General features: G+C 41.3%; 1 protein-coding gene across 1 annotated transcript in view; it reads left to right on the top strand.

Annotated features, from left to right (window-relative positions):
- Positions 1-952: 952 nt before the first annotated feature.
- Positions 953-13,550, top strand: part of ube2j1 (ubiquitin-conjugating enzyme E2, J1) — a 42,941-nt gene continuing 30,343 nt past the window's right edge. The window contains exon 1 of the mRNA XM_085770264.1: positions 953-1,301. Within this exon, the coding sequence (XP_085626390.1) occupies positions 1,271-1,301 (31 nt within the window). The 5' untranslated portion in view covers positions 953-1,270. The remainder of the gene's footprint in view (positions 1,302-13,550) is intronic.

The raw sequence follows: 13,550 nt of genomic DNA, 5'->3' as shown, positions 1-13,550 counted from the left end.
TTGCATTTGCAAATAATAAATACTGTATAAAATATCAAAGCCAATGTATTTAGGCCTATTTGTTTTCAAACTAAAATATGTTGTATTTGTGTGGGATCCAGTGGTCTTTTAAAGCAGAAGTAAGCGGAATATTTGTGTTAATATAAGTCTTATATCTTCCGACAGCAATCACTTATATAGAGTGATGGGTCTGAAACACGGGTCTGTCAGTCACTCTGCTCTGCTGTAAGCCGAGGAGAAAACTTTCCTTGTATCCTACAACCTTTATCCAATGAGGAGAGAGAACGGCATAAAGGGGCAGTCCTCTCTGTGTGTGGGATGCGCATGAATGTGGTGACATAGGGACGAGGACCAATAGATCCATGACGAGGGCGGGGACTGCTAATTCCATCGGCTGACAAGAAGTTAGCCAAAACGTCCGGATCGCTTACTTCTGCTTTAAGTGTTCAATCACGATAATATGCCATTCATTTTTAAGATTCTGTTAACTGCTTCCACAAATAATTAGAAAGTGTATTTATGATGGTTTTAATTATTATTCTAACATCTCAACTTTTTCTTCTTGTATGTTGCTTTCTTTCTAAATAAAATGATATTTCAACAGTTTAGTCACGTTTATCTTGTTTTTATTTTCATCAATATCTTTGGTGTTTCTTCGTAAGAGAAACTGATGGTTCAGCTTTGGACAGTATAGGACTGTGAGCTACAGCACTTTTCACTGTACATGTCCTCCGTGTGTTATAAATAAAGTTGGATTTAAAAAAACGTAGTGAAAGTGCAGCTGGATTCAGTCAACAGCGCGGTTGTCTTTTCCTAATGATTTCTGCTTCACACCTGTCCTTGATTTCATGACGTTTTCCCCTCGAGGACAACTAAAAGTGTTTATGGAGAGGATTTTGTGTTTACGATTCAAACGTAGCCGAGCAGCCAACAGCTCACTCACTTCCTGTTTACGTTCCCTTAAATGACGTCACGCAGTTACGTTTAACAAACTAGTTTCAAACCCGAAACAACGGATAACTTGGAAAAACAACTCTTCACAAGATTTTGTGGCGACCGGGATTCACCTAGCCTTTACCCTAGCTACCGGGGCACCGGAGACAGAGGACGAGCTCCGGTTTCACCTGTCCTGCTCCCGTTTCAGAAAGCTAACCGGGGCTGCTGAGTTTAGCCGACGTTAAGCAGGTAGCTGGTAGCTAGTTAGCCAGTTAGCAAGTGAAACTGAGCAGCACTTCATCGTTTCAACTGAGGGCTGTCATCGTCTGTCACCATGGAGAACAAATATAACCTCAAGAGTCCAGGTAAGCTTTTCTTAAAATGTTGTCTTTGTACTGACTTGCAGCCGTCAGCGAGCTGTGCTAACACGACAAACACACCTGAGAGCCGCTACTTCACTGTACTGACAAGAATTAAGTGATAAACAATGACGGTTGGCGACGTCTGACAAAAGCAAATTAGGCTACTACTCAGACACGAGCCGTGTGCTGAGTGTATTCACTGTTTCTAAGGACTAATGTTTGCTAGCTAACTCGACTTCTGTACTTGACATACATAGTGTTTTGCACCAGGCAGTATATTCAGGACAAAAACATCCAAATACATTCAGCTTCCTGCACTGGGATAGCTCACGGCTGTGTCACGCCACAGTTTGTTTAGGACACGTCTGTCTGTGTAGCCTCAGTCATTATCAGCTATGAACTGTGTTGTCCTGCACTGTAGCTGGAGCACTGGGCAGAGTGTTTGTTGTTGTTGTTTTTTTTTTTTAACACAGAGGATGATCAAGGTGGTGTCAGCCAGGGTCATAGTTCTCATTGGTAACGATTTTTGACATGATGATGATGATGATGATGATGATGATGATGACAAAACTGCTCCTCAGCCACAGGGTATCCTACTCATGAGTGGTTAGCTTAACAGAGGTGAAGTTACTGTTGAACTGTGTAAGTTATTGAATAATACATGACAATCAGGCAGTGGGGCTTGATTTTTGTGTGTATTTCTGTCATGGTAAGTGGTGTGTGTGAAAGATTTGCCCCAGTGATGAGGCCAAAAACTAAAAATAGATTACTGAATGACTGCATGAAAGGAGAGAATAGTAGACATGGTGGATTGAAATGTTATGTTATTATCATGATAACCAAATATACTGTTGGCGAACTGTAAGACCTCACAGAGACACCTGAACCTACACAACAAACTACTTTAGATCAAATAATGTTGAACTCATAAAGGCAACCAAGTAATCTAGTTTCTCATGTTCTGAGTCAGCGTCATCAATTAGAACCAGGAAATAACTTAGTTTACCCGCCACACACAACCACACTGAATGGTCTGGTTCTTTGTTATTTTAGGTCGTCATTGTGTTACATCTGAGTACATGACTCTTTGCACAGGTCTTTAGCCTACAAGGCAAACATGACATGCCATGCAAGTTGTTATAGTCTAGTGGAGTTATTATACATTATGCTTTACTGAGGTGATGTGAAACTTAAAATCTAGAAATAGATAAATAGGTGGTAACATGAAGGGAGCACTGAGCTCATGCCACGTATCATCACCAAGTAGGGGCCAGTGTATCGTGCAAGCTTATTGTTTGCTCTACACCAGTACAGTCATTGCTCCAAGGACAGACACACTCATGCAGGTAGTAACCACCCACTGGCATATATTATTTGTTTAAAGCCGTCGGCCTGGAACTGCTGTGTCCAGCTTTCAGTTTCTATTTTCATATTCAGAGTTTCAGAATGAGTGTACTCTTGGTATGGTTAGTTTTTGTCTCATAAAGATCAAAATGTGGACATCTTACATACCTGCTCCAAAATACAAAATCTATGTCAATTTTCTCAAAATAATTAGAGAAAAAATGAAAATGCATGTATGAGTCTGTACTCAAATGTTTGATCAAACTTAAAGTATTTGATAATACACCCAACTGTTCGCCCATGAGCCCAGGGATATTCAATTTAGTATCTCACAAAATGAAGTAAAAGCAGTAAATGTTCCCAATTCAAATCATGGAACCAGTGGGTTTTTAGCCTTTTCCTTGAAAAATGAATGAATAATTAATTTGACCAATCAGTTATTTGAATCATCATTTCAGCTCTATTAAATATCAGCAGGTTGCAAATGGAAACACAGGTCTGTGTTGTCTCCTCAGTGATGACCTCTGACTTTTTGTGTAACAACGATGATGATGATATTGATGCGTGGGATAGCAGTGAGAGCACAACTGGGACAGTGGGAAATAGCATCCAGTACTTTATGATAGTGACAGTGTGAAGCGATTTATCTTCTGTCTCTTTTTCACTGGGCCCAGCAGCAGTTTTGTGTTAAAAAAATCATTAATTTAATTCCACGTTTCAGTTAATCTATTAATTTTTCTTTGCTCGCAAAGCGTGCCCTGCCTAGAGGTTTCTATGTATCTGCCGGCACCAGACGGGCTCTTGAGGCCTAAGTACCTACACTGCATTTGTGCACGCTAATGAGCAAGAGAAATATCTGTCTAGCTCACACATGATATGTCTCAAGGTTTAGGAAAAATGACTGTTATTGCTCTCATTGGCCCTGCTCTTCTGGTCCTCTGCATCTGCTTCTCCTGGTACAGCAGCAACAGCAGCTGCTCTTTGGCCCTCTGCTCTGTGCTTCTGTCCTGCCTCTCATTCACTTCCTCTGCCCTGGCCTCCACATCCAGTCGCAGTCAATATAACTGTATCTGGCAACATGTTAAACCACAGAAAATGTCAGTGCCTATCATTACTTAACCGCTGGCATCACTTCTCTTTCCTCTTTTGATCATCTATCCAGAATAGCCTTGCATACTTACCACACCGTTGTTTGCTTAGTTTCAATGATAAAATGTACTTACATTTACAGTATTTCATTAAAGGGATAGTTCAGTTTTTTTTTAAAAGTGGGGTTAGGGGGACATTCGTACCTCATACAACCACACTTCAAAAGAAACGGAACTATCCCTTTAACTCATTGAGTGCCAGCCCTTTTATAAAATGGTCAGTGCCATGTGCCAGCGTTTTGGGGCATTTTGAGTAATATTTCAAGACCCACAGAATATTTTGTACTATGACTCTGAAAGAGGTGACTCTCTATTTAACTAGAGAAAAAACATTTGTTTGTACCTTGTTCCATTCTTGATTTACCAAAATTGAAATTTCACTCATTATCTACTCACCCTCATGTCGACTAAGGGCTGGGAGAAGTTTCAGAGTCCTCCGTGGCTTCTCTGAGGTACAGGGGGTCTCGGCGTAGCAGTGCATGTCCATATAACGGTTGCAAATGGATACCAACTGTCTTCGTAACAAAAAGACACACCAAAAAACATCCAAATACCTCCATGCTGCTCGTAATGTCCGTCTTGTATTGGAGCCCCGAAATGCGAAATTGTCCGAAAAAAATTAAATAAGTCTATATTTCAAGCTTGTTTTGTAGCGGAAGCTCCTCTTCCCGGTTCGTCCAAATTTGACTGTTATTCTGTGGGTTGTCTTTAAGATTGATGTGCATCATGTAGACCCTTGCGCAGAGTAAGGTTGATCTCCAGGAAGATGATAACATTCGCTGCATGTCAGCACATGGATCTTCATATCTTATTTATTTCACAGATTTGTTTTTTGTTTCATATTAGTGCATCTGCTGTAACGTTACTGCTGCAGTCACAGAAGTGTTAAGACAGGGTTCTCTCCACTCAAAAGTAAAAAAGTAAAAAAAAAAAAAAAGTAATCAGTGGCGTGACGCATTTGTGAGGTGTAGGTAAGAGAAAATCTCTTAAATTCTGGCTATAGAGGAGGGCGGTTGTAGCTTGAAGCTAGTAGGTTCACTGAGAGGTACGGAGAGTGTTCTCAGGCTAGAAGGAAAATGAATATTTTTTTTAAACAGACGTAACCTGATGCTACTTTTTTCTTTTTTTTACCCCCCTTACAACTCCTAAGATTGCCAGCTGTTTCCTTTTTAACTCCTGGTTAGCCTTTTTGTTCCGGATGACCACATTCACAGTGTTGTGCAATTTTTAATTTCAATGTCTGCAGTCAGTGCACTGTGTGGTGTGTAAAATTAACGTCATCCCAGCCTTCCTCACTGTACCTTATCACCCCCCCTCCATTTTCACAGAATTCAAGCACTGGCTCAAAGAGTGGGATTAGTTTTTTTTGTTTTTTTTCTACTCCCGGTTTTTACCTTTTAGCTGAATGTACCGCAGGCAGGAGCAGCTGAAGAGCAATAATAAAAAAAATCCTTAGACTTCTGAAGAGTCTCTCTCCCCACACCCTCCCCTTGTGCTCAGTGCCTTTCACATCTCTGGAGTTGGCTTGTTATTACGCAAAAGTATAGCTGCTCACCCCCTCTGGACCAGCTATGAATCATTCCCAGTGGCGAACACTCAAAATGTGTGTTATATAAGACGATGTGGCATACCAGGATTATCACCCTTCTGCCTTGAGCTAGTGACTGGACCTCTGCAAACCCAACAGAGGTCAGAGACACTTGTGTTGGAAAGGGCTTTTCCTTGTCATCTCTGCTCACTGTTACCCAAAGCGAGGACCAAAAATGGTCATGGAAATGAAACTCAGCAGGGGCATGCGGAGCACTGAGGCGTCCGTCACAGTGCGCCCAGGCGCTGGCAGGGATAGCGGCGTGAAAAGAATGCCATGCTAAAATCTTAAAATGCCTTCTCCTCTCCTCCAACGACTCAGCATCCCTAGGAATTACAGTCCATTCATACTGTACAGATTTGCAATGCATTATCTATGTTCCCTCTCAATATCTGGTGTTAATCCAGGAAGTACAGTCCTTCCCACTGCATGGTACCAGGCTCTACTTTACTCTACTTGCCTTTTTTGGGTTTTTCATTGTGCAGAAATTGTGTACAGTAGCTGCCTGGTTTTTCTTCTGATTATTATTATTATTATTATTATTATTATTTCCCTCCACTACAGTACACTACAGTAACTGAGCAAGTTGGTTAATTGCAGATGAAGGGGGTTAGGGAGAGAAGTAATTTGACATATTACTTTTACCATGTAGTAACTCCGTTACTAACTCTACTGTAAGTGTTTTACATAATAAACGGAAGACAAAGTTATGTTTATTTGTCTTGTCTTTTTTTTTTTTTTGTTGATCAGAAAAATGATCCGATCCGTGACATTGATCCGTGAAACGATCCGATCCGTGAGTTTTTTGATCCGTTGCACCCCTAATTTCTGAGACATTACGATGCAATTAATTGTTATTTCTTGACATTATCATGTAATCAATGGCCTGCAAATTAAAGGTTTACCAAAGTTTGTTATAATTATGACAGCAGTTTGAAGTCATATCGCTCAGTCGCTGCCAAGATAATAACATTTAGGATTTACTATCTGCACTGGGAGGAAAAAAACAACATGTAAAAGCCTGTAGAGTCAAGTCAAGTTGAGTCAGTGCCACGAGGTGGAAAAACACTAATAAAATCCCAAACCATGGCTGAGCTCGCCCCATCATCAAAGCTGGAGCTGCCAGCCGCCATCCCAGAAGATCCTGGTGGATGTGGTTTCTGAGCCGACCAGGCTCATCTCTCATTCTGAGGAGCCTGTCCCACCCTGATAGCCTATCACACCTCCGAGAGCCGCTTGATTCCACTCCGAACGGCACTGATGGATTCCCTGAGAGGGAAATCATGACTAACTGGAGAGGACGATTTAACCTTAAGAGCTTTTAGCTACAGCACTTTCATTCTTTCCATTCCTCTTCATCTACTCACCACTGAAACATGTCCTCTTTTTTTCTGACCCAAAGCACCAGTATTTTCTAATGGTTTGATTTCTTAAACTTTAGAGAAAGACAAAATTGTAGGAGGTAAGAAGAAAATGTACAATATTCAGTTAGGGGATGAAATGATATGCATAATAGATAACTGTGGGAAGGAGCATCGCACAATAGTTTTTGCCTGCTCATAACTGCACTCTTGAGTCTTTTCACACACACTCAGTCCTCCTCCACACAGCCATAATGTGTAGGTTAATGCCTCATTTGCTGCTGCTGCTATAGGAATGATGCCCAGTGCCACTGGCTTGTGCCAACCGTGCTGGATTAGTTGCAGAGGAGACCACAGTCCCTGTGCTGTCAAGACAACTTAGACTACACATCAAACGTGTCGCCGCCTTCGGCAAGAGCCCTGCACCATACACTGCAGTTGACCTTACTGTATATACATGCAGACAGACACACATTAACTCTGAGCCACTGTACAGTATGTTCTGGTTTCCTACACACATTTGGGACTGGGAGAAAAATACAGATAGAGCTGTGTGAGCCATCATTTTTATACTACCATCATCATTTTACAGAGTGTGATTGTCAAATTGAAATTGCCAGAGTTGAATGACAAATAATTATCAATTTCTTAACAATCTGGAAGTCTTGTCAGAAACAAGTTTGTTAATCAGCTGTTTACATTAATTCGGTGAGTTGTACGGTCATTGTGCTCCCTTCAGCCTGGTGTCAGTGCAGCTTACAAAGATACTCCTTTAGCTAAAAGACGATGCTCTTTCTAACTTTATTGTGTGGATAAAAATAGACTAGTTCCATATAGGGCTGGGTAAAAATATCGATTCAGCAATGCATTGCAATTCTTTTCTCTGCAATTCAATATCGATTCAGCAATCTTCTGAATCGATTCAAGCCCCTGGCCAGTGGGGGCGCTGCGAGCAACACCCTCGTGTGATTCGCACTGTACGGACGGGGGCCGCACTAGACCAAACCATAACAATATGGGAGTGAGTAGCAGCAGCAGCGGGGATCGATCGTCGGGGGAGGGACGCACCGCGCCGTGCCGTATTAACTTTCGCTTTCAACACGCGCTGCTGTTATGCATGCGTGCTTCTCTGTGGTGTGTATGTGTGTGAGAGGATGCGGCCATCGTCCGACGGGGGGGGGGCGGCGGCGGCGGCGGCGAATATCGCTACTTTTTTTTTTTTTTAAGACGTTAGTTTAGGCGGCAGCTCTTTGTTGTTAAGGCGGCCGCCTTAGGAAAGCGCTGCGGGAAACCCTGAACTTATCTGACAGCTGCTCTCACTTCTTCCTCTGCTCCTCCTCACTCACTCACCTACACACAGACAGGACTCTGTCTTCCTCACACTCACCCCAGCCCCTCAGTTTCTCATCCCACCTGCCCGTACCATACACATTGACAGTCAGTCAGAAATCACAGAATTTAAACATCATAACAAGAACATTACTGCGGGGTCGCTACAATATTTTCAGTTGTGCAGTCAACTATTATTAATAATATTGTTTTGTATTGTTTTATTACTCAAAATGTTATGAGTTATTTTCCAAGAGGAAAGTATCACATAGCCTAATTTAAATTTAGCTGCACTGTAGTTCAGTGTTAAAGCAGTGTCATATTTTGTTATGCTATGAGTTATACTATGGCTGTTCATAAGGCATGAAACTAAACAAATAATTATTAAAAAAAAAAAAATCTGGTACTCTTATTTGTGTATTTCTGCTTGATACTGAATCGATATCGAAGCATTTCAATCAATATCGAATCGAATCGATATCGAATCGAATCGTGACCTAATGAATCGAAATCGAATCGAATCGTGAGATTCTCAACAATACCCAGCCCTAGTTCCATAACACTTGTAAGATTTGATATGCTTTTTTTTTGCTACATAACCAACATTACAACTGTTTACTTAACTAGTCTAGAAGAAACTTTGTGAGTTCGGCATCAAACTTCATTCCTTTACTCACTAAGACCTGTCTCCTGAGGTGGAAAGCAGCGGCAATGTTAACTTAGGTTTTACCCCCATTTTTATCCCTTCTTTGCCTCTGTTGAGGTTACAGCACTTCACTTTCATTGTGTCCAGTCTGCTCTGAATAATCGCGCTGCCCAGAGGACGTATCGTCACCTCTGACTGTGTTGTCACAGCAGCTTCTTTTCTGGCAGCCAATCAGACGGGGCAGCGATCATCACCTTGGTATCCTAGAAGATGGAGTAGAAGTTTTTTTTTTTTTTTTTTCATCAAGCCTCGCCCCAAACTTTATGAGTCGTATAGAAACTCCCACGACAAAGGCTGTGTCCGAAATCACTCACTCAATACTCACTATAGGGAATTCAGTATAGTGGACTATATAGTGAACTCACTGGTCAAATGAATAAACACTTTCGGACACACTCCGCCACACAGTTAATTACGTATTACACCGCGTAATTAAAACGTTCTAGATCGTAACCATGAACCGTGACCGCAGTGCATGATGGGATATCTTGCTTTGGTTAGTGACCATCGCATGTCCACTACATTTCATTGTGGGATAGAATGAGTGCACTATAGTGAACAGTAATAATCGCTAAACATTCGGACACTATATAGTGAGTGAGTGATTTCGGACACAGCAAAGACTCCCCAGTTGTTGGACTAGATTGGCCAGGTGATATTGTTGCCATAGGAACAAAACTCACACACAAGGAAGGCACTGCTTGAACAGAGTGCTGAGATGAGGCGCTCTTCGGGGCCCAGCCAGCATTTTCTGCTACAAAACCCATTACGTGGACACTTCCTCCAACTTTTTCCAAAAACAGAGTTGTCTTTTTTAACAACATGCAACCTGCTGCTGGGACTGATTACCACAAAGCAAACACTCAGTGTGACTGTTCGTTCACTATCACCAGATGAATCACACACAGCCTGATGCTTTCCTAGTTAATAGATGGTGGTGTTATTTTCCTTGTCTAATTCCCTATTTTCCCCAAAGCTTAATATTTTAATCTGTATAAAGTGTTAATGTAAAATTGCTGTTGACTATTGTGAAGGTGAGAGATGCATTTCTAACAAGGGAGCGTGCCTTCATCATGATTAACCTGCATTGTCCCTATCAAATAAACTGAATTAAATTAAATTAAATTGGCTGAGGGATGGATGCTCTAAATAAATGATCTGAGTGATTACCTCGTTTCTGAGGCAATTCAGGTGGCCATTAAGTGTTAATGACAATGCTCATAAACAGTGTTGTCCAAACTGCCTCTTAACTTTTAAGTATATCTTATCAATGATTCAGACAGGCCTGAGTATTATTCATAGAAAAATAAATATAAAAATCATTCAGCCTGCTGGGGAAAATCTGTCCAGTGATATGGCCTAGTTACTATCCATAATACCACCTACTTTTCCATCAGCATAGAATATTGGGTACAGACGTTTAATGCAAGCAAGGATTTAAGGTCATAAATAAAGTCTGGAATCATGAAAAGGGTGAAATTTAGGAAGCCCACAAGAAAGGAAATACAGCCACAAAGAAGACAGACCCACACACACACACACACACACACACACACACACACACACTGGAATTAGACATTTCTCCCCACGCTCTGCAATGCAACCCATGTCCTGCAGTCTTCCCCCCTTCCCCATCTTTTCATTCTAATAGCCCTTCTCTCTCCTTGATTATTTCTTTCCGAGCGCCACTCTCTTCCTCTCTCTTGCATAACAATTGTGTGGTGTCAAGAACATTTCGAGGACACTACAGTTGTGATCCTTGCTCTTCGGGCTCCCGGCTACTCACGCTTTTGGCGTTAATGGGAATTCTAAGGATGAAATTGTATGTTTGTGCCAAACATCAAAGGTGCCCAACTCCTTTTACAGTGTTCTAGGTCTGTGTGTACACGGCTTATAGCTGTGGATGTCCAGGCTCATTTTCTTACCTCCTGTGAACACCCACCACTTTAATCTTTTATTTTTATTTTTGCAAAAATCCCTCACCCGGACTCCAGACAGCTTTGTTAGTTTGAACTGGAAACTTGCCTCTTCTTCTTTTTTTTTCTTTTTTTTTACCTAAAGGGTTTCTGGTATATTGTTGTTTTACTTTTTAAGTTGTTGAAATACTGTGACCATGACGAGACTTGGCCTTGCTGCAGATAGCACAATATTACAGTATATTATGAATTAATTTACCATGAAAACATATAATGTAGATTTGGTTGCTTACTTTGATTTGGTCTTGATATTGCCATATTAGATTTCATATCCTTTACAGCAGAGGAGAGTTAATGTCTTAATCATATCTTTGTCTGGCCTTTAACTGAACAGTGACTAATGACAGGACTGTTATACATCGCTGCACTGGGTCTCTTCCTCATATCTGCGAATGTTTGTGCTTTATGTGTAAATTGGGGCTAGGGAATATGACAGAAATATTAATATGAATATATTAATATGAATATGAATATTTTCCCATAAAATCACATACAAAAGTATCGGATTGATGTCCACTGCAGTGAACTGTGAATGAATGCTCACTGCTCTGCAGCAGAACTACAAAAAAAAAAGAGCTGTTGTTGTTATATTGACATAATACCAGCGACAGATAAAACTGACACCTTACACTATGGTTGTCAATATCTAGGCTGAGTCTATAAATGTGTCTTTAAAACATTTTAGTGACAGGTTAATGAAGAGAAATCCAATAATTAATAAAATTGCAACTCTAAGTGGAGAGGCAGATAGAGGTGCAGAGACACAGCGGAGACACACAGCTGGTGTCCACACACCCAGGGCTGTGTGTTCCCAGAGATAAGCATTATTTCAGGGGAAAACATCTCATTCAGTTTAGAGGTGGAGAAGAATCAATCATTTACAAAAAAAAAAAAAAAGCAGAGATTTTTGTTTTTGAAAGATTGAATATGTAACATCACTGATAACTTCTCTGTTTATTCAGATATTTGTAATTTTACAATAATGATCCTCTCAGCCTCATTCAGACATGATTGCATATTTACAGAGATGCAATGCCTGAGCAACTTCTGGCATCTGGTTCACAACAGGAAGTGTAGTGTAAGAGGGGGTGGTGTCAAAAATGTTGGAAAAAAGTTATAGTATTTTTCCTGGATATTAAAGCAGAAGTAAGCGGAATGTTTGTGTTAATATAAGTCTTAAATGGTTATATCTTCCGAGTCCCGACAACAATCACTTCTATAGAGTGTTTGGTCTGAAACACGGGTCTGTCAGTCACTCTGCTCTGCTGTAAGCCGAGGAGAAAACTTTCCTTGTATCCTACAACCTTTATCCAATGAGGAGAGAGAATGGCATAAAGGGGCGGTCCTCTCTGTGTGTGCAGCCAAGGGATGCGCGTGAATGTGGTGACGTAGGGACTAGGGATGGGTACTGAAATTCGGTACTTTTTTGGTACCAACCGAATTCCCACCAAAGTACCGAGTATCGATTCACATAAAGTCAATCGGTACCACATTTCGGTACCTGAACGCACCTTCGTCGTGCGGCAGTCTGCATGAGCCCTGCACACTCACGCCCGCCCCCCTTCTCTCTCTCTCTCCCTCTCTCTGAAATGAGACGCGGAGAAGCGGTAGAGCCAGCCCGTCGTTTAAAATCACTACCTGAAAAACAGCCGTCCGTCATTTAACGTGAGGAACGGACTGTTGTGACAATCTGTACCGAAGCGGTCCGGTCCCGAGTCCCGCTTCTCATCACAGCGGCGCCATTCAAGTCCTCGTCACGTAATGAGAGCACATCTAAACGAGGATGAAGTCTCCCCCTCTCCTCTCGTCAAAACGTGAAGTCCACATGTTGCAGAGTTTGCACTGCAGTTTCAGTTGTTTTTTTATTTGACAAAGTTTCACACAGAGCTTTCTGATGGCTGTAGGAGTCTCTCCATGTTTCTCCTCAGTAAAAACGGACATATTTTCAGACAAGACGATAGTCTCATAAACTTTTTTTTTTTTTTTCATTGAATGACTATTCCATTATATGAAAATCATTGCCCATCCCTAAAACATAAAATACTCTTAAAGGCTGAGGAGTTGTGATGTTAAGAGGTAAATATTAAAATTTTAGACATTTTGAGTTTTTTTTTTTTTTTTTTAATTACCACACACACAAAAAGTACCGAAAACAGGTAGGCTACCGATTGGTACCGATATCGGTTCCCAGGTACCGAGTATCGATACCGTATCGATTCAAATGCGAAAGGTACCCATCCCTAGTAGGGACGAGGGCGGGGACTGCTAACTCCATCTGCTGACAGGAAGTTAGCCAAAACGACCGTATCGCTTACTTCTGCTTTAATGCATGTACTGTACAGCAGGCATGAACGATCATTGCTGTGGTTGTTACAGAGCTTTTAATCTGTCTTGCTCCTGTTGCACTGCAAGGAGAAAAGTGTTTTAATAGAAAGATCTGATGAAACGATTGATCTCCTCAACAGTACAGAATTGGCTCTTTTTTTTCTTTATATTTTTTTTATTAAAGTGATTTTATTTCCTTGGTGGATAAGGGATGGAGAATGTGATCAGATGCTCAGCCGTCTGATCCGGCTGCCAGTTAAACACATAGATTACGAATTTTTCTGCCTTGGCTCTGATGCAGCTGAAAAGGTTACAGCTTGTAGTCTGGGCCAGTGTGCCACCCGCAGCTTTATCAGATTTATTATATGTCTGCACTTCTGTCTGTATTTGTTGGAAGGAAGACGAACAGAGAGATGCACTCTCTCCAAAAGCAAGAATTGCCCTTTCTTTTGCCCTTTTTCTTATGGGGGTGCAC

Source organism: Trachurus japonicus, chromosome 24 (assembly GCF_045865225.1).
Source record: "Trachurus japonicus isolate A0001 chromosome 24, Traja_1.0".
Classification (NCBI taxonomy): domain Eukaryota; kingdom Metazoa; phylum Chordata; class Actinopteri; order Carangiformes; family Carangidae; genus Trachurus; species Trachurus japonicus.
Note: the sequence above shows the minus strand (reverse complement) of the source record. Positions and strands in the feature narration are given on the sequence as shown.